The sequence below is a fragment of the Cladophialophora bantiana genome (genome assembly GCF_000835475.1).
Source record: "Cladophialophora bantiana CBS 173.52 unplaced genomic scaffold supercont1.19, whole genome shotgun sequence".
In the NCBI taxonomy this organism is placed as follows: Eukaryota; Fungi; Ascomycota; class Eurotiomycetes; order Chaetothyriales; family Herpotrichiellaceae; genus Cladophialophora; species Cladophialophora bantiana.
Window position 1 is genome coordinate 512739 of NW_015971593.1, and position 19113 is coordinate 531851.

Consider the following 19113-nt stretch of genomic DNA (forward strand, 5'->3'; position numbering starts at 1 on the left):
GCGCTGGCGATACCTGCCTGAGAACTGCACACAGTGAAGCCATGTTGTCGGAGCTAGTCGAGAATGGGCTCAACTCTGGTGTACGCAATGGGCCTTGTTACACTCCAGCCTATGCCTCGAATCCGGGTGCTGTTCTCGAGCCTATTGCACTAAACACACCGACGTTATTCACGCCTCTTGAGATTCGATCCAAAACGCTCAAAAATCGAATAATAGTGTTGCCTATGTGTCAATACTCAGCGGCCGCGAAGGGGCCCGACGTGGGCAAGTTGACGGACTGGCATCTGGCAACACTCGGGCATTACGCTATCAAGGGCGCCGCCCTTATTTTCGCTGAAGCCACAGGTGTACAGCCCAACGGTCGCATTACACCCCAGTGCCCTGGTTTGTAGAGCGATGAGCAAACAGCTAGCTTCAAGCGGGTTTCGGATTTCATTAAATCATAGGGTGCTTTGTCAGGAATACAGTTAGCCCATGCTGGCCGCAAAGCGAGCACTGTCGCCCCTTGGATTTCAGCTCAAAAGAAAAGACCTTCGATACGAGCGACGACAGAGGTCGGTGGCTGGCCAGAGGATGTCGTAGGCCCGATGGGTGGCCCGCAAGATTCTTGGGATGGGAAAGGCTCGGCTGATGACGGTGGCTTTTGCATTCCGCGACCGCTAACTATTCCTGAGATTCAGGAAGTCGTTAAAGCTTTTGCTGCGAGTGCCCGGCGGGCAGTTGAAGCTGAGATCGACGACATTGAGATACATGGCGCTCACGGTTATTTAATCTTTCAATTCCTGAGTCCGATCACGAATCGCAGGTCAGATGATTACGGCGGGAGTTTCGAGAATCGAACTCGCCTATTGATCGAAGTTATTCGTGCTATACGCGCCGAGATACCGTCAGAAATGCCCCTTTTCCTCCGCATCAGCGCCACAGAATGGATGGAGGAGACTGATCTGCGAGAGAAATACGGTAGCTGGGGCGTACAAAGTACCATTAGACTTGCAGCTCTTCTACCTTCGCTCGGCGTTGATCTCCTCGATGTCAGTAGTGGAGGATGTCACCCGCAACAACGGATCCAGATGATGTCTTCTAGCGATTACCAGTCAAAAATCGCTTGTCAAATACGACACACGCTAAAGGAAGCCAACTCGAAGCTCCTCATCGGTGCGGTCGGTTTGATTACTCAGGCAGTGCAAGCCAGAGATATCGTCGATGATGGATCTGACAAGAGTATCAGGGATGAAGCTGCCATCGCAAACGACATGACTAATACCAGAGATAAAGAACCGATGGCTGATGTGATTCTCGTTGCGCGGCAGTTTCTAAGAGAACCCGAGTGGGTGCTCAAGGTTGCCTGGACACTAGGGGTCCATGTCGCATGGCCCAATCAGTTTTGGAAAGTGAGGTTTCGATAGAGGTTCAGAACCACAACAGCGAGGGCGCGATACACTTTTCCGACCATCCTTGGTATGCTTGCAGATAGAGCTCGTGGGCTGTAAGGGGACCCGCATAGAGGCACAAAGACATAATATATGAGGACTTGAGAAGATATCCGGCCGGATGTACCGAGTATCGAGTATCCTGTCCACAGAGGCATATAGCCGGACTCATGTGGCTGGTGAGGCTGGTGGTGAAGGTGGCTGCCATGCTTCTCATGGTGTCGAGACGCAAAGTGACCGCGGCCATACTGACTGACCGAGATACTAAGTAGCTGATTTCAGATAAGCGAACTCGTATGGTGTTGGCCCTGATTTCTTAACCCTTGTTCTGTATATCGGAGTCTTGCTTTGATGAAAGGCCTGAAAAGCACTTCATGATGACTGGTAAAATATTGCACTTGGGATTCCAGAAGTCATACATTCCTCCCCTCCCACGTAAGAAGAAATGGGGGTTTTCTGATATGGAATTGCCTCCATACTCAGCGAGATTGAAGACGGTAGTTGTGGACAAGGTACCTTGTATTGGTTCAACAATAAGATGGAACAGCGACTCCTGCAGATCAAAAGCGGATGAGAGCCAGCTAAAAGTTTTGGCAGTGGGGGGACGATTAGGCGAATAGACACCGTTACCGGGAGCAATACTTATGCCACTACCGAGTACCTCGTAGATGCTCGCAGGTTAACGGGGACATTAGGCGTCTCGGCACCATCGGTGCTCGGGCCACCTGTTTTAAATCAAATTCCTAAGGCTCACTAGGCTTAGTCAAAGTTCAGGTTAAAACGGCCCACTAACCTCCGCTCCCCTCTAAGATCAAACCGAATATTGGAATTAGGTTCTTCGCTCCCGAGGAAGCGAGGCCCAAAGTCAAACGGGCACAAAACAACTAGTGGTTCTAAGTTTGTTTTTTTTTTTTTTTGGTTCCTTGTCCCTCTCGTTCTCGAAACGAGTCTTGCGAATCAAAAGAAACAAAAGAGAGGGGATGATAGATTACACAACATGAGAAGTGACAGGAGAGCCAGGGGAGAGCCAGGGGAGAGACAGGAGCAGGAATGCAGCGCACTGGGTGCCGTGAGCGAGACTCCCAGTTGGCATTTGCTTGAGGGAATTGGTCTGTGGCTTGGCCTGTGCCCACTGTCCACCGTGTCGCAGACAGCCTGGTCCTTGACGTTGATGATTCCTACTGCTGGTTGTCTGGGTCCTTGTCTTGGCCGGCTAGGGGGCGAGGGCGGGCATTCGAAAAAGAGATCGGACCCAGTGCGGCAGATGTACCTCATTCCTCACTTTCCGATGACATAATAAACCGAGCTCCCAGCTCCTGCAGCTGGCTGCTGGCAACCACCAAGACCACTTTGCCCACTGTGACCAGCCGCCATTCTCAATTGAAACCCTTCAGCTATCTTCCCTTCTTGCTCCGTTGTACATAATACTCAGTAAAAGCCACGTTTACATCTTCTCAAGACCGCCCCCAATTCCATGTCGGTTCTTCTTGGCCCTGAGATGTGGTACCTTACAAAAGACTGACATCAAGGTTCCAGACCCGACTCGCCGATCATCGCTACGCACCCACCGCCGCACTCCCCACTCGTCCTCCTGTCCCAGCTGCATGTCTCGACTCCAACACGCTGCGTTCCGCTGCCCTGCCTGAGATTGATTGCTTTTGCTTCAGTTACACGCGCTGCTACAAGCCATCGCTAGACGGTTTGCACGACGAACGAGTTCGTTCTCTCTGGTGCAACCGAGCCCATCCAATAAACAATGAGATAACCGTTGTGACCACTTTCTCAGCCTTTTGATCCAGCCCACCATGACGGCTGTTGATCATGCTTGGTCTCTGGCCCGGGAATCTTCAATACCTTCCAGCAGACCAACCTGGATACCAGACCCCTCCGACATGCAATCATGGTCGACTCCGAAGAAGTCGATCGACGAAGCCCTCTACAGTGCTAGCGTCCTTCAATTACCCTCTACATCCTCTGAAGATGAGCTTGATGATCGGCTTGCGTTGGAGGCGCAAAGTCTCGGCATATCACCTCTTCAAGTAACCTCGGGAATCGACAGGATTGCTTCTTCAGTTTCGACAATTACCATCGCTTCCGACTCCGTCAACCAGAGCTCCATCCAATCCCAGTCTACCACAGCGACCTCCTGTGCCTCCAGCGAGCATCGTCCGGTGACCCAGTCCTCACGGATATCTGACCACGCCCCTTCGAGCTCAGATGTCCCCTCACCAGCTTCGACGAGCGAGAGAAAGAAATATTCGCCACTGAGAAGAGGGTTCCAAAAAATGGCAGGTTTTCGAAAGAAAAGAACTGGTGGTCTGTCGGCCTCTTCGACCCTTACAAGTATCAGCAGTGATGCCGAAACCAATGACAGTGAAGAAATCTCTGTGGACATGCAGAGTCCTTTGTCGGTCAAATCGAGCAAGAGTTCCTGGTCACAACCGCTATCCGCGGCAAAGTCAAGCTGCGAATCACAACCGTTTGTGGAGATGGAGGCGCTCCAGAGAAGTATGGGGTGTAAAGAATTGCTCAACCTCCGAATGGCTCAGCTGGACGAAAAAGCCCGTTTTCTCGAGTTTCAGGCTTCATTGATGTTACAGTTAAAGTCAGAACGAGATTCGCTCAAGGCACACAAGAAAACAACGCATGGAAAAGTGATTGCTGAACAAAGATCAAAGGTTCGTCGCAGCTGGAGACGGTGTTGGGACCGTCGCTAACCTGTTTTAGATGGACCGAACTGTAGAAGACCTAGAGGCGCGCCAACTAGAAGAAGAAATGAAGATGGAAAAGGAACACGAGCTGGAGAAGAGAGCCGTTATGTTGCGCTTACGGCACATGGAAGCTTATTGTCAGAATCCAACTCCGCCCCCGACGCCGGTGGATCAGAACTCGAGACATACTTCTATCGACTCCTCCTTCCCAGAACGCAAAGTCACCGAGAAAGACTATCACAATCTCGCTCAGCAATATCGTGAACGAGACATCATGGATTCCCTGCGCGCTAGCAAGGTCAATGTTCTGCGGGGTAAACAAAAGAGGGCTGTTGAGAATCTGATACGGAAAAAGGAAAAAGAGATGGAAGTCCTGGAAAGAGAACAAAAGAAGGAACTCGCCGTCATCGACCGAGACTATTCCAGCCAGGAGGCCGATCTGAGATTGGCCTTGGCCGGAAAAAGAGCCCGGCTTGAATGCAGATGGAGGACCCAGGCCCTGATCGAGCGAACAAAAATGGAGAAAGCAACCGGCTTGAAATATGCCTCACTGCCTGACGTTATCGCCATCGAGGATGCCAACGGCCCTTCGAATACAACATGATATGACTTGGCGCGGAGAGTGACTGTGGGGTTCACACCGACACTGGCTGATGGTATGATGTCGCCTTGATCGTTACTATCCGGCCCTTTCTGCGTCCGCCTTTTCAATTTGCGGTCTATGGTGAACAGATAACCCCCCCAAAATGATGTGTACATGTTTTTGATGACGCGATGCTTTCTTGTCGGCGAAGAATGTGATTCAGACATGGTAAATCCTGTTGCAAGACTTGCGTGAGAGGCGGCATATTGCAATGCAGGGCATCTCACCCCACAGGATTGCATGATAATGATGAGCCAGGTCGTCTCTGGTAGCGATGGGCACACATATGCCGCCGGCTTGATGAGGAGCTACACGATGCATTATGCGATCAACGATCGACCGGATGATGTGCTACGAGCCAGACGAGCCACATTCCCGGTCACCATCAAAAAAGATGAGAGATGTATGATTTGTTTACATGGGACTGTAATACATTGGGAGCAGAAAGGTAAAGAGTACTCCCCCGAGGCAAACAACGGGATTCTAGTGTTTCGTTTTAACGATTGCTTGTGTCTCTTCGTGCGTATTACTGATCTAAATCCGGGGAATCTGCGACCTCGTTGATCAGTGGTCCGCAAGTCCGGATGTTGTCAACTGGCAAGAAAGGAAACGAGTGTAATAAGAAGATGACAGAGATGGCCAGCATGCAAGTGCTAACTTTGGGTGATCTGGGTAATCCACTGGTGATCCCAGAATCCCCACAAGCCTCCGCAAACGAATTTCCGTGGGAGTTTGGCAAATTTCATAGGAGTATATAGCATCCTCCAAGTCCATGCTGGTCGTAGGCCTCATGCCCCGAAGGAAGGATTCTGAACAGAGGCAATTAACCCATTCGCCACCGACCGCACAGTATGGCCTTGAGACTCGAACACCGCGTTATGCCCGACCGCGGTGAATTTCCCGGTAGAGCACGTCATGCCATTCCGCTGCCACTGATTTTGGAATCAAGATCATTTGAACCCGTTTTTACATGGCTTGAGCGACTCTAAGTTCATGTTGGTCCATGTCTCTTTGTTCATTCCTGAACTCCATCCTCAATTTGTTTTCTCTAAGCCCCCGTTTGAGCCGTGTTCGGCAATCGCGAAACTCGCCGTACACACAAAGAAGTCGACGACAAGGAAACCAAACCATGCTTGCCCAAGATTTGCTGCAAGATTCGCAGCTTCCAAAACTGCCTCCTTCTCCTGTCAGCTGTAGGTGCAAGCTTCTGTCAATCTTCTGGCCCTTTCCATGTCTTCATGCTCTGACTTTTGGGTCGTGGCAGCACCGTCTCCCAATTTTGATAATGTGCCCACCATCCAAGTTGCCACTCATGAAGTACCCCTTCCGGCATACTGGCGCATTTTAGATCTTTTGGAGGATGGCAACAGAGAAGAAGAAATCGTTCAAGTCCTCATACGTCACACGGGCGCGAAAACTCGAAGCATCGTCACCGAGATCGTCGGCAGTGTCGTGGAAAACCAACGCCTGATAACAAGGCCGTCCAAGACGCCAGGGAGACTGAGCCTTGCGTTCAAGAAGCCTCACCAGCCCAAGAAAATAAGTGACTACAGAGCGTCTCGGATTGAAGCAAGGCGAGAACTTCAAGAGGCCGAAGAGAAACTAGAGAACGCCAAGCAAAAAGAAAAGAGAATTCTCAACGAAGCCCTCATTCTAGCTCAACGCAAGGAAGAGTTCAAGGACATGAAGATGACTGCAGATGAACGATGGAGGACCACAAGTGCGATCGAACACCAAATGAAGCAAGTGCTACAGAAACATCATGACATCGAGGCCGAGGTTAAATTTGCTAAACGACTCACTCTCATTCACAAAGCATCCCTGGCTTGATGGTCTCAAGGACGCAGTTTCCTCTGGAGGCCTGACTGGAATCAGCGAAAATGCCTGCCTTCACCTGAAGTGCTGCCATATGCCGCTACACTGCTTCCAAGTTTTGCTCGTCCAATTTTCAGATTTGCATTGTCTCAATTGTCTGGACACCGTTCCCAATGCAAACTCCTGTGGCGATCAAATTTGAGAGGCACGGGGATTAGGCACAAGAATGGTATAGGATGCCCTATTGAGCAACCCTCCTCCCGCTGCTCTCACTTGTACCTGATATGGAACGTAGTTGAGCCACTCACTGCACGACAGACCGCAAAGGCACAGACAGGTATCCCCCGAACTCCTTGGCAAAATCCACAGATACACGGGCATGCACACGGCCTTGTCGATCGATGAAACGCGCATGGTCCTCGACAGGCACAACGGCCCCGTGCCAGATATTTGGATGGATATACAATCCTTTGCCGCCGTCGCATCGAAACGCGACGAACTTTTCGGGCGTTACGTCGTCGCCTGGCAGGGCGAGTGGAACCACGAAACTCTGCCCATCCATCGGATAAAATAACTGACCCCCGTCCGGGTGGTAGTTCGCGCGCCAGATCATCGCTCTTTCACGAGGTCGCGCTGGTCCAGTGGTGGCAGCCTCTTCAGGATACTGGCTCCAGGCAAAAAGATAGCTGCCGCCAACAGCGTTGTTGCGCGCATAGAGAGTGTCGCCTTTCCACCAGAACTCAAACAGCCCCTCAGTCACTCCGCCCTGGTCGCCAGAGTTCGCGTCCACCGGCCGCCATCCCTGGGCGGGCCAACGTACGATCTCGATGCGATGCTTTGCACATTGACAATCTCCCCATAACCCTTGATGCTCTCAGGCGTCGCTGAGACAAGAGGTGTTTCGAATAATTTGCGAACTCCCGTGGTTGGAACGTACGCTACTTCGGCAGGGTCAAAATCCCGGCCCTCGATGCCGGTTTCCTCTTTGGGTTGTATTTTCTGACGTGGTTCGGTTGCGGTGACTGCCATAGGATCGCTGTTTCTTGTATGCTTTGGTGCGCTTAGACAGCGTTGGCTATTGGAAGTGAGACGCTTCCTGGGAAATTCTCCGAAGAAAACGGAAATGGAAACAAACTATTGAGTGACAGCTTTCCACAGACCGTCTCCTGATGTCGAAGATTATATTGAAATGGGAGGTATATCAGTCTGAATTTGCTTTGGCACCGATTGAACGGCACGAACAGCGGCTTTGGTCATCGACTCTGCCAATAGCAGTTATTGCCCATATCACCTCCCAACAACGGTGGCCGCTGTTCCTGCCGACTTTCGTGCGGGCTCTGCAGCATGGTCTTCTAGCATTCTTTCTTGACGCCCACAATCACGGAGCCGCCTCTGCGATACTAATTCGCAACGTTTCTAGATGATTTCGACTCGAAGGAGAGGAGGACAAGATCTACCGGCAGATCGCCGAAGACGGGCTGGGGCCCTCACACCCACTAGCCAGCTTTTCCTTTGTTTCCTGGCCCTTATCCCCGTTGATTATTATTTAGCACCCACATTCAAGCTTAATCACCAAGGGCACCACACTGTGGGATTATCCTGCGCAGTTTGCTCCATATTGTGGTGCCGGTACCTGACGTGCGGTGCTGCCGCATCAGCAACATTTGCTTGACCGAGATCCTCGCAGAACTAGCTCTATTTTTGTCCTAATAATGTGACACCGCTTCCCACTACTGATCCTGAGTTTTCAAAGTATCTTACCTCTACTCTGATTGCCTGAGAGCTGGGTGCAGGATTTTGCTGACCAGAGCAGTGGCGACCAGTCACCGCGAACAGCTTGTGAAAGGCCGGGGTTCGGTTGCTGGTCTTGATCCACAGGCTCACAGTTCTCTGTCGGTAGGTTATACGGACTGCGGCATCCATGGCTGACCGAAAGCTACAACCACATGCTGACAGATTTGTTCATTATCATCCTGTTCCCAATCTACACTCTTGACGACGGCGATGCGGCACAAACATATTTTGACCGGGTGGCCTACCATTGAAGCCTGACCAGGAAGCCTGATTCTCGCAAGCCTGCTTCGTCAGTCATCCCCTCTCGCTTCCCCCCAAGCTTCCGGACCCCATAATGGGCTGGGAGGACTACCGCCAAAAGTTAGATCCGATCAACAAATGGAATACGGAGCACATTCCACCACCCTCGAGCTGGCAATCATTAATTCGTCCGCACTTGTCGGATGAGGAAATATCCCATAATTCTTACCCGAGGCACTACAGCGCAACTCACAAGGCTGGGTTGCCGCGAGGCTAGTGAACCACGGAGAATGACCTCCGGCTGATGCATAAGGTAGGCCAATTGGAGCCTGCAGACTACTTAGTCGAAACCTGGAGAGAGGGGGGACGTCCTCGGCCAGAAGCTGGAGACTTCTCCACCACATTGCGGGGTTTGGAGCGTTGTGCGTAGAAAATATACTCGGTGATAGCCCACTCCAGCCATCTTCTCGAGCGTGCCGAAACCCGTCATGACAATGGATATCAGCTATTCAACGCCTCAAACATCAAATTCGGCCTTGCAGCAGGCCCCCGGGTCAAAAAGTCCGAAGACTCATGGGAATCCGATCCGAACGGGTCGAGTTTCTAAGAAACATGACTCCACTCCTGCTCTTGCCTGCAACCATTGCAGGCTGAAAAAAGTCAAGGTACTGGGGTTGGAATAGATATTGGTCAACGATACTAAGCGTCACACAGTGCGTAATTGAATTGGAGGGCTGCAGAAAATGCAAAAGACTCAATATCCCTTGTGTCTGGCCCAGTGAAGACAAACGGAAATGGTGAAAACACCCACTCTAGCACTTGGAAATGCCAGCTAATTCTCCTTCCAGTCCTTCATCCAAGGGCCACATCCGGGAGCTCTATCAGCGAATCGCTGATCTTGAAGCTGCTCTTGAATCAGCAAAAGAGACGCAGAATTTGACGGCCCCCAAGCGACAGCCAGTGTCAAATCCGCAAACTCCATCGACTTATTCATCCTTATCAGTGCCAATTCCATCCCAGGAAGAAGACAACCTAATCTCTCGGCTTTGTGGCCGCCAATGGAAGCTGAATAGCGACGAAGAGGGTCAATATAAATTCTTCGGCCCAACTTCGAGCTTGCATCTCACCGAAAGCGTCTCATCCTCGCTCCTCGGGCCGTGGTGTCAAAGGAGCGTGACGGCCGATGTCAGTCTTGACGATCCAATCGATCCAGAAACCCAGACGCACCTTTTGGAAACTTACTGGAAATACCAACACACTGTACTTCAGGCATTTGACCGAGAGGAGTTCCTTGAAGGTATGAGGACGAGACAGACCAAGTATTTCAGCAAAGCACTCCTATACTGCGTCTATGCTTGTGCTGCACGAATATCAGACCGACCACCCGTAAGGGCCATGGTAATCCCTTCCAACGATGACATGGAGGACAAGGAGCCCTTTCTCGTGGCCACAGCTACAAGACTCGTTGATCAAGAGCTCAAAAGACCCCAAATAACAACCATTCAATCACTTCTACTCCTGTCTGTCATTCATTGTTCATTGAGCAAGGACACCAAAGGTTGGCTTCTGGCTGGTATGTTTGGCACGACGGTTTCCTGAACACTATTGACGGCTGGTCTCCTAGGTGATGCGTGTCGTTTAGCCATTGACCTTGGCCTTCACAGAACTGGAGAACAGCTTGCATCCACCAATTTTTCCCCAAGAGATATGAAAGTACGCCAAATTACCTATTGGGGCTGTTTGGTTTTTGATAGGTAAACTACCCGGACTTGCTCCTAGGACTCAGCAATCTAACAGTGTTTCCAAGACTTTGGGCACTCTACCTCGGCCGGCCCTCTTGTCTCAAATGCGAAGATACGGAGCTCCGAAGTAGCTCTTTGACCCAATATGGCGCTTCATGGGAGAAAAGAATTGCTTTCTCATGGGTCACTCTTCTCGTGACAGTCGGCCGCATCTGTGACGCCTTGTGAGTTACGCGAGGACCGTATGAAGCGGCCGGTACTGAGTGTTTAGGAACGAAGAACAATGCGACACCGAAACCCTTCACGCTCTTGATGAGCAGCTCCAAGATTGGTACCAAAATCTCGACCCGGAGCTCCAGTATTGCAAGGAAGCTCATGCATCGATTCTTGTGCTTCAGTAAGGCATCAACGGCCTTATTATCAAATTGACTATTGACTGTTGATGATAGCATGCAATACTATTCTTGCAAAATCCACTTGCATCGCCCAACTGCAAACTTTGGAGTCAAGATGTCGGAAATGGATGCCCAATGCAATAAATCTCGGCAGATCTGCATCGACAATGCAAAAAACATCGCCACGGCTCTTCAAGATTATCGCAATATGTACGGGAATGCATCCAACCTGAGCGGCGTCGCTTTACATGTCATCGCGACTGCATCTACAATCTTGATTGCCGATATTGCGGAAAGGCGATCGGCGGATGTGGCATTTCAATTCTCGGCCCTCAAAACCTGCGTGCGAACACTCGGCGAACTGGAGAAAACATACATCGTTGCTCGACGAGTGCGCCGCATCATCCAGCTTGTCATGCGATTGTGCCATTTCGAAAGCGAGTATCTGGATTTCCAACAGGCCAACGACGTCGGCAGGAACCCTGCCAGCCTGTTCTTCGCCGTCCAAGACGCAGGGACTGAGAGAACTTCTTTCCAGCCCTCGGATGATCATACAGGACTTCCTAGCTTGTCTGCATACAGCCCTCTATGCATTGACGAGTTCCTTCCGATATCTTCGCAGTTTGACATCATGTATAGTTTAGAATCTTTGTAATAAAATTGATAGGTTTTCTTTCCATATTGAATCGGTCGAGTCCTGCGTTGGTCCAAACACCTACAATATTCATGGGTGTCTACGGGTATGCTCTCGATAATGCTTTTTCCTTGACCTGAATTTGACGCCATTCACACTTGACAAATCCAGATCTATCTCCCTTTGGACTCAGATGGGACAATACGAGCCCGCCATATTTTCCGTATTCCATTCACTCATTCTAGAGTGGAGGGTTCGGCAATCATTCCCCGAGCCTTGCTGGCACTCTCCTCTCCAAGATCTAGCTCAGCTTCACAATTTTAATAATCATAATGAATACCCTTTTTCTTTCGCCTAGTTAAAACAGGGCCTACTATCGTCACTCCAAGAGTTACATTCCACTACAAGAGCAGAGAGATTGTTTTAGAGTCCAGCTAACGAGAACCCTTTATCTCCGACTGCGTGTGAATCCCAACAATGTCCCAAGCAGGCCAGTTCCCAGAGGCCTCGATCCTGAACAAATTCCTCCTTAAAGGGAAGAACATCGTCATCACCGGTGGCTCGCGCGGCCTAGGCTTCAACTTCGCCTACACGCTGGCCCAAGTCGGGGCCAATATCGCGGTGATCGACCTCAATGAGCACCCGTCCGAGGACATGGCCAAGCTGGAACCCTTTGGCGGGAAGTACAAATACTACCGGGCCGACGTGGTAGACTACCAGCTGTTGAAAGACACGGTCGATAGGATACATGCGGATTTTGGGAGTATTGATGGATGGCAAGAACCTCCCTTTCCCCGCTCTGTTCTGCCCTGCTCCTGTGCTCAGACATATTTCGGGCCTAGAGAATCGCGAAGCTGACAATGAACGCTTGTTTTGGATAATAGCATACCGGCGGCGGGAATCATTCGCGACAAGCCGTTCCTGGAACACACGGAGAAGGATTTCAGAGACACCATGGACGTTAACGTATGTGACGATGCTTCCTCACGAATGGCCGGGGCGTTTTATTTGCTATGAGAAAAAAGAAAAGAAAGAAAACTAATGCTAAATGGGGCCAGGTGAACGGAGTATTTTATACCGTGCAACACTGCACGGCGAAAATGGTGCAGCAAGGGACCGGCGGCACAGTCGTCTGCATAGCCTCAACGGCAGGCCACAAGTCGTTGGCGCCGCAGGAAATCGCAGCGTACACGGCGTCGAAATACGCCGTCCGAGGCATCGCGAAGCACGTCGCGCACGAGCTGGCCAAATATGGCATTCGTGTCAACTCTATCAGTCCAGGGTAAATATACACTTCTATCTATCTATCTATCTATCTACATTATTTCCCCTCTGTCTCTCATACACAAATTACCCCCCCCCCCCCCCCTTTTCTCACGTTTTCCCTCTCTCTCGAGACGTCTCCCCAGGCTAACACGGGAGGAAAACCAGGACCGTGCAGACCGACATGTTGGAATCCGTGATGCGCCAGAACCCCAGCAGGCGGAAACTCTTCCTCGAGAGCAACGCGCTGGGCCGGCTGGCAGCCCCGGACGAGCTGTCGGGAATGGTGCTATACCTCATGAGTGAGGCCAGCAGTTACACGACCGGGCAAGACTTTTTGGTCGACGGCGGGATGGTCTGATTTAGAACGGAACTTTGGAATTAGGCTATTCTATTATATATAACGTGTGGCTTGTGGCATGGAATGTTGCGCTAATGTGCATGTCTGGAAACACAAACACGTGGGGTCGTCGGTGTTCTTCGCCTCGCTTACTTGGACTCATTTTTGTGGGGCTTTTAGATACATGGTTACTAGGTATCCCTCCTGTTTCCGTGGCTGAATGCATGGGAGTGCGTTCCCCCCCCTCAACGTCCAACGAACGGATAGATTGATTGATAGTTAGCTATATATCTTGAACCAGAACCTCTCGTCGTCGTTGTTGTTACTGTTGTGGTCGTTGCAGGCCCCGTTCCCACTAGTGATACTTGTTCCTGCTTGCGTACTCTGTGTTCTCGAGATACACCTCAATCTACGTAAATCATGTTAGTTTTCTCTCCCCTTGCCCACATCATGGCTACTGGAGGAGAGGGGTTGTCGCATACCTTGTTATTCATCTTTTTATCGACGTCTTTGCAGCATATACAGGCTATTATGCCGACGATGCCGAATGCCAGCGAGGCAAAGGCAACCATTCTGAGATACGTCAGGATTTTGTCAGAATTGTGTTTTCCTTCCCTTTTGTGGTTTTTGTTCTTGCTTTAGGAAAAAGAGGCCCCTTACCGGATACCGTGTACATGGGCTTGGTCTAAGGCAATATCTACGGCCTGGACCACGGCTTGACTGAACTCTGTGGTCAGGGCTGGGGTACCAATGGCGCTTAAGAGATCCGTGATCTTCGCCTGTGGAAGGCCAGCGGCAACAGCAGCTGCGGGAACCAGCCTCGCTATCGCCTTGTTCGTTTCGTTGGTGAGGATTGTGGTGTATACAGCGGCCCCAACTGCGGGCAGGTCAGTATTAGGAACACAAGCAGAAACTCCTCAAAGTCACATACTCGAACCTGCGGCAAATCGGAAAACACCGGCGATGCCACCGCTCAAGCCAAGATCTTTATGCTCAACGCCCATCTGGGCAACGGCAATGGACAGGTAGATCGCCCAGCCATAGGCACACTGAGACAAAAATATGAATGCGACCATCAGTCCTTTATTTGTGGGTGTCACCAGCGCCAACAGGGAGCCGAAGAGGACCATGATGAACACCGAACCGGTCAACTGCCACTGCCAGTTCCTGATTTTGCTGCCAAATACGGACAGGAGTACGGCGCCAAAGGTGATGGCCAGGCCCTGGGGCAAGGACAAAACGATGCCGTAACGCCAGTCTGCGCCGCCATTCGTGTAGAATACGTTGACGATCGTCGGCCACAGAATACTTCCCGAATAGTAGAACATGTTCACCACGGCCAATGCGATGGCTGGAGCGGTGAAGTCGCGACCCCAGGAGGACGCGAACACATACCTTGGGGTCAATGGATGTTCAATCCCCGAGAATGTCTCCCACAGGGCGAAGCATACGATGAAGAAAAATCCAATCACCAGAGGTGCAATGACATGCACATTGTTGGACGGCACAACTGTGGTATACACCATTCCGACGAGGGCCGGTACTGCGCCGATAACGAACAAGACGCCGCCTATTCTGCTGTCAGCAACTTCTGATGGAGCATATTGTGTTTGGAAGATTCCATGATCTTACCGACGTAGTCGATTTTTGGTAGCACTTGTCTGACTGGAAGCCCATGTCTTTCACCAAGTCAGGGCTCTGATCGATCGATTTATGACCTCGGGATACTTACGGATGAGCTGGTGGGAAATAGAGGAAGAGCAAGCCTAGAAATGAAAGGAACTGGGCGATTGCGGCGGCGTAGAAGTTCCACCTCCAAGAGTCTGAATGGAAGCCGTACAATCCGGTAACTGGTGCCAGGATCACAGCCAGAAGGGTTGTTAAATCAGCAATGACAACGCCGATATGGCGCCATTTGTTCGGGAGCAATTCGGGCAGTGCAAATGCAGCCATCTGTGTCCTGTTTTCAGCACAATGTGTCCCTTTTTCTCTGAGAAATTTGCGGTCAAGGATTCATACCTGACAATTCCCTCCACCAAACCCAGAGATGGCCATTCCTGCTATCACGGCATTGGCGTTTTTGGACGAGGCGGTGACAATGTGGCCGACTGTACATATCTGGTTTGATTTTTAGCGCTGCCTCCTTAAATGAGAAAAGGACCCCGATGCACTTACCAGATTTCCAATGGTCAAAAACCATCGACGACCCAGCATGTCAGTGTTTGCGCCACTAACGTCTTCAGTATACTGTCTGTTTCCAGGGGGTCCGATAGGACAGGAAATTGCATACCATAGCATGAAGCAAACTGTGATCGATATCGTCCAGGACTAAACCATGTCAGTAAGTTCCTCGTGTAACATTAGATTCAGGTGGTACTCACAGGAATAAACCAGATGTATTTGGATGGGGCGCCGAGTTCTTCACCAATGAGGCCGCCGATGTTTGCCATGACTGGAATCGGCCAGAAAGACAATCCATAGCCGCAGGACAATATCTGTCCAGTTTGTCAGACGCAATCATCCATGTGATGGTGATATCCACTCACACCCACGACGATCCAGGTCTTGAAAGTCACGACCGGGTCCTCTTCCTCAGAACCCACTTCCTCGACTACGTCTCCGGACTTGAGCTTGATCTCTTGCTCGACGGCCTGATGCTCTGTCGACTTATCAGAGTCATGTTGCACACTTGTGTCTCTCTTTGCTTCTGCCATGATAGTTCCGTCGAGATTAGTGACCCAGGTGTGAGAACACGTGTATTGAGACTCCCTGGTCAAGCAGAAAGGGAGAAAGGAGGGTCATCTAAGAGCTTACAGGTTAAATCGAAGAGGGTCGGCATTTGGTCACCGGAGCAGGATATTGTCCAACCCCTTTCGCATCATTGGCGACCCAACACTATCCCAGAAGTGAGGCATGCGAAGAAAATCTGGAGGATCTGGGGGCGGCAAGACTGGTAACCGGTGCCATGCATTATTCCCAGTATTCTAGGCGGCCAGCCACGTGCCAATCTACATCAGCCTGGCCCGTCACTAGCGATTCTCGGAAAACGATCACCGTGCAATGGCTATACGAGGTACCTATTCCGCCATTTCGTGCGAAACGACGGTTCGTACGCTAATACCTTCTTGGACAGGTTGCGAGAAGTTTCTCTCTCGACCATGAGTATATCGCTGGGTCTTGGGAGGTCCACGTTCCTCGAGAATTTGCTTTGGCAGGCCGTATTGTCCAGCGAAATCAACGAAAAATCGACATCTTGATAACAAGATTGCACCAAGGGAGGTACAATAAAGCTAATGCAGTAATGCCTCTCTGTAACTTACCATTGTTTTTCGATTAATAGTTGGCTGTGTCCGGTTTGAGCAAACTCACATAGAGGTTTGCATTGTCAATTACGCTGGGCGCCAACTGCTGAAAATCCAAGCACCCTGCGGCGACCTTACAAAGCCAATGCGCGGCCCCGGCTTTCCATGGCCCTCCTCGAACATGTCTTCCACCTTCTCCACCGGAGTGTGAACCCTCGCCTCCTCAAACTGTGATGCCACAAGCGCGGGAATGCTCAATCGCGCCTGAACTTCATTCGTCTCACCGCTGCCACACAAGACTGCTACCCCAGTGAGCACGATCCCCAGCACTGCTAGCGAGAGGTTGGAAGCCAGCAAACATGCCAACGGCGCCTTTGGCACGCGCGCAACCAGCATAGTTTCGCGTGACTGTGACTCAAGCGCTGGGAGAGGTTGAAAGGCCCCCGAGGCAACAGCGAGCGCTGTTTGACTATAGGACAGCGCAAACTGGTTCGAGATTGCCTGAGCCGAATCCCCTAGGCCGGCAACACTTGCGGCCTGAACGAGGTTCGCGTCGCCAGCCTGCGTGAGTCTCTGAGTGCCTTGGAGAATGTTCGTGACGGAACTATTGCTCAGAGTCGTGACGAAGCGGGTGATGGTACCATTGACAGACGTATATTCGAGGTCGTAGACGATTGAATGGCAGAAGAGTGCGATGATGGTGGAGCCCCCGTGGCCGCCCTTCAAAATCTGCGGGTCATTTAGCAAGGCCAAGGAAGGGCCATTTCGCATGTTCACGACAGCGACAGCAGCATAATAGTAAGGGTTGGCTATGGCATTCGTATCGGTATTGTTGTTGCTGCCAGAAGAATCGGTGAAGTAGGCCATGGTGACCGAGTTCGACGAGCCCACGCTTGTGTCTGCAGTGCCTTGAAATGCAAAGGGGCAATGGTAATCCGTGCCCACGCCATAGACATCCAAATAACTCATACAGTCACTCGTAACAGGCTTGCATTGAGATCGCACGGCATATGACCTGGCGCTGTAGTCGATAGATGCCAGCCGAGGAAGCTGCGCGTTCACAAGGTAGGCGAACTGATCGTTTCCAACTGTATGGGTCTGGACCAGCATGGTGGTGGAGATGTTGGAAAGCACCTCGATTGGAATAGAACTCATTAGGACTGCACCTGACGCGGGATTGTCCATGTTGCAGCCGAAGAAATTGGTCTCGGTGACATCAGTACAGTTGTCGTAGACACCGAAACTCAGGTCTGAAGCGTCTAAGGCTGGCGTGACCTGGAAGAAATTGACCGTTTTCGTGGTGAAGTGCAGCCAAGTATCAGTGGCAAAGACAAGAGTGCTATTGATTCGAGTTAGAAACACAATACCAAAAATATCAAATCATGTCAAGCAGCGGCGGATATGCGAACCTCAGAATAATACCAAGGGTCAGTATGCTCGTCAGCGTCTTTAGTGACTTTGCCTGGCCTTCTCTTCGACCTCTCCAGCCAAAAGAATACTGCAGCCAGCTCAACAAGGCAGAGGGAGATCCGCTTGTAAGCATCTTCAGCAGTAACGAAAACTGATATGGAGTGGGTAACTGCCCCGGTTTCTGTTTCACAGACGCCGACAGTATCCCGCTGGCGACGGGATATGAGATCAGGGTGACAGCAAAACCAACCAAGATCGGAGCAAATGTGCTTGACCATGAGGCAATGGTGATGAGCGTGGTCGCGCTGATCTTGACGAAGAAGACGCCTGCATCATTCTGCCCGGAATCAAATGCCAGGTTTTCAGAAGCGAAATCATTCAGAACGACGCGATAGTGGAAGACCAGGCCGAGCAAAAGTGCAGAGAAAGCGATCATCGGCACCGTCATTACTGCGAAAGCGATCAAGATTTCCTTGACTCGTCCATGGATGCGCTTTTTTGGCTGGCAACGGCCAGCCACGGATGTCACGGTTGCCGACGCGGTCGTCTCCCTCATATTCGCTGGCGGCAGGCTTCACGGGTAGAAGTTGGGAGGGGGAGCCATTTCTTCAACCGCCTCAGAACGTACCTACTTAAGGTAAATATACGTTGTCAAAGTGCGGCTGAGAGTAGCGCATCACCAGGTCTTGGTCGACTTGCCTGCTACCAGGCCTGCTCATTGGCGAATAATCAAACTCTGCAGATGGCCCCCCCTTGAATTAGTTACACGGAGGGTTCGCACTTGTAGCCTTGAGCTGCCAACCGGGCACCACAAAACCACCAACCAGGTTTCGAGGCTTTAGGCGATCGGTTCGCTTCTCGAAGTGGCGTCAGAAGGACTGGCCTAGGCACACCACAGCCCCGATGTGAGTCTCGCTTCCAGCAGTGAAGAGCTTCGCTTGTGCTTGCCTCCCTGCAAAACAATTACTCTACTCTTTCCTCAGTGAACGTATTATTAATGAATCTGGGATGCTTTCTATGTAGGGATGAATATACCTAACAGGTCTCGCTGCGGCTGTGCCGAAGTTGAGACAGATCACTTGACGTCAGAGTAATATGACAAGGCTGTGGTCTAACCTGGAGGCCAAGGCTGGGTGCAAAGTCACCCCCCAACGCTGATGCACCCTCCACCTTGGCGTTGTATTCTGTGTGGTTGGGGATGCCTCTCCACCGGGCAGTGCTCAGACCAAGACTGAAGATGGCTATTAGTCACCCTTCAACGGGTCTCGCTCACGGGGAGGTTGATTTACTCCTAGTTCAGATCTGGTTTAAAACTTACGACCTAACAAGTATTACTCCGCTCCAAAAGCCCCTCCTATCGCTTTCCCCATAGTTGCCTAGGCACCGGGTAGGGG

General features: G+C 51.1%; 8 protein-coding genes across 8 annotated transcripts; 5 read left to right on the top strand and 3 right to left on the bottom strand.

Annotated features, from left to right (window-relative positions):
• Positions 1–41: 41 nt before the first annotated feature.
• On the top strand, positions 42–1406 carry Z519_10748 (uncharacterized protein; the record flags this gene model as incomplete). The annotated part of the gene is made up of 2 exons (XM_016768464.1): positions 42–384; positions 460–1406. The coding sequence occupies 2 exons, from the start codon at positions 42–44 to the stop codon at positions 1404–1406; spliced, it is 1290 nt and encodes a 429-aa protein (XP_016615371.1).
• Positions 1407–3235: 1829 nt separating this feature from the next.
• On the top strand, positions 3236–4745 carry Z519_10749 (uncharacterized protein; the record flags this gene model as incomplete). Its single annotated transcript, XM_016768465.1, has 2 exons — positions 3236–4108; positions 4158–4745. 2 exons carry the CDS (start codon positions 3236–3238, stop codon positions 4743–4745), a joined length of 1461 nt encoding a protein of 486 aa, XP_016615372.1.
• A 1269-nt stretch (positions 4746–6014) lies between these two features.
• Z519_10750 (uncharacterized protein) lies at positions 6015–6614 on the top strand (the record flags this gene model as incomplete). The annotated part of the gene is made up of 1 exon (XM_016768466.1): positions 6015–6614. The coding sequence occupies one exon, from the start codon at positions 6015–6017 to the stop codon at positions 6612–6614; it is 600 nt and encodes a 199-aa protein (XP_016615373.1).
• A 289-nt stretch (positions 6615–6903) lies between these two features.
• Positions 6904–7628, bottom strand: Z519_10751 (uncharacterized protein; the record flags this gene model as incomplete). Its single annotated transcript, XM_016768467.1, has 2 exons — positions 6904–7365; positions 7416–7628. The coding sequence occupies 2 exons, from the start codon at positions 7626–7628 to the stop codon at positions 6904–6906; spliced, it is 675 nt and encodes a 224-aa protein (XP_016615374.1).
• A 1830-nt stretch (positions 7629–9458) lies between these two features.
• On the top strand, positions 9459–11425 carry Z519_10752 (uncharacterized protein; the record flags this gene model as incomplete). The annotated part of the gene is made up of 5 exons (XM_016768468.1): positions 9459–10206; positions 10258–10387; positions 10441–10599; positions 10647–10772; positions 10825–11425. 5 exons carry the CDS (start codon positions 9459–9461, stop codon positions 11423–11425), a joined length of 1764 nt encoding a protein of 587 aa, XP_016615375.1.
• Positions 11426–11881: 456 nt separating this feature from the next.
• Z519_10753 (uncharacterized protein) lies at positions 11882–12690 on the top strand (the record flags this gene model as incomplete). The annotated part of the gene is made up of 3 exons (XM_016768469.1): positions 11882–12126; positions 12289–12370; positions 12463–12690. The coding sequence occupies 3 exons, from the start codon at positions 11882–11884 to the stop codon at positions 12688–12690; spliced, it is 555 nt and encodes a 184-aa protein (XP_016615376.1).
• Positions 12691–13362: 672 nt separating this feature from the next.
• Z519_10754 (uncharacterized protein) lies at positions 13363–15721 on the bottom strand (the record flags this gene model as incomplete). Its single annotated transcript, XM_016768470.1, has 11 exons — positions 13363–13416; positions 13490–13580; positions 13668–13884; positions 13939–14577; positions 14640–14686; positions 14740–14960; positions 15027–15125; positions 15183–15237; positions 15298–15335; positions 15389–15502; positions 15554–15721. 11 exons carry the CDS (start codon positions 15719–15721, stop codon positions 13363–13365), a joined length of 1743 nt encoding a protein of 580 aa, XP_016615377.1.
• Positions 15722–16396: 675 nt separating this feature from the next.
• Z519_10755 (uncharacterized protein) lies at positions 16397–18275 on the bottom strand (the record flags this gene model as incomplete). The annotated part of the gene is made up of 2 exons (XM_016768471.1): positions 16397–17648; positions 17719–18275. 2 exons carry the CDS (start codon positions 18273–18275, stop codon positions 16397–16399), a joined length of 1809 nt encoding a protein of 602 aa, XP_016615378.1.
• Between the last annotated feature and the right edge of the window lie 838 nt (positions 18276–19113).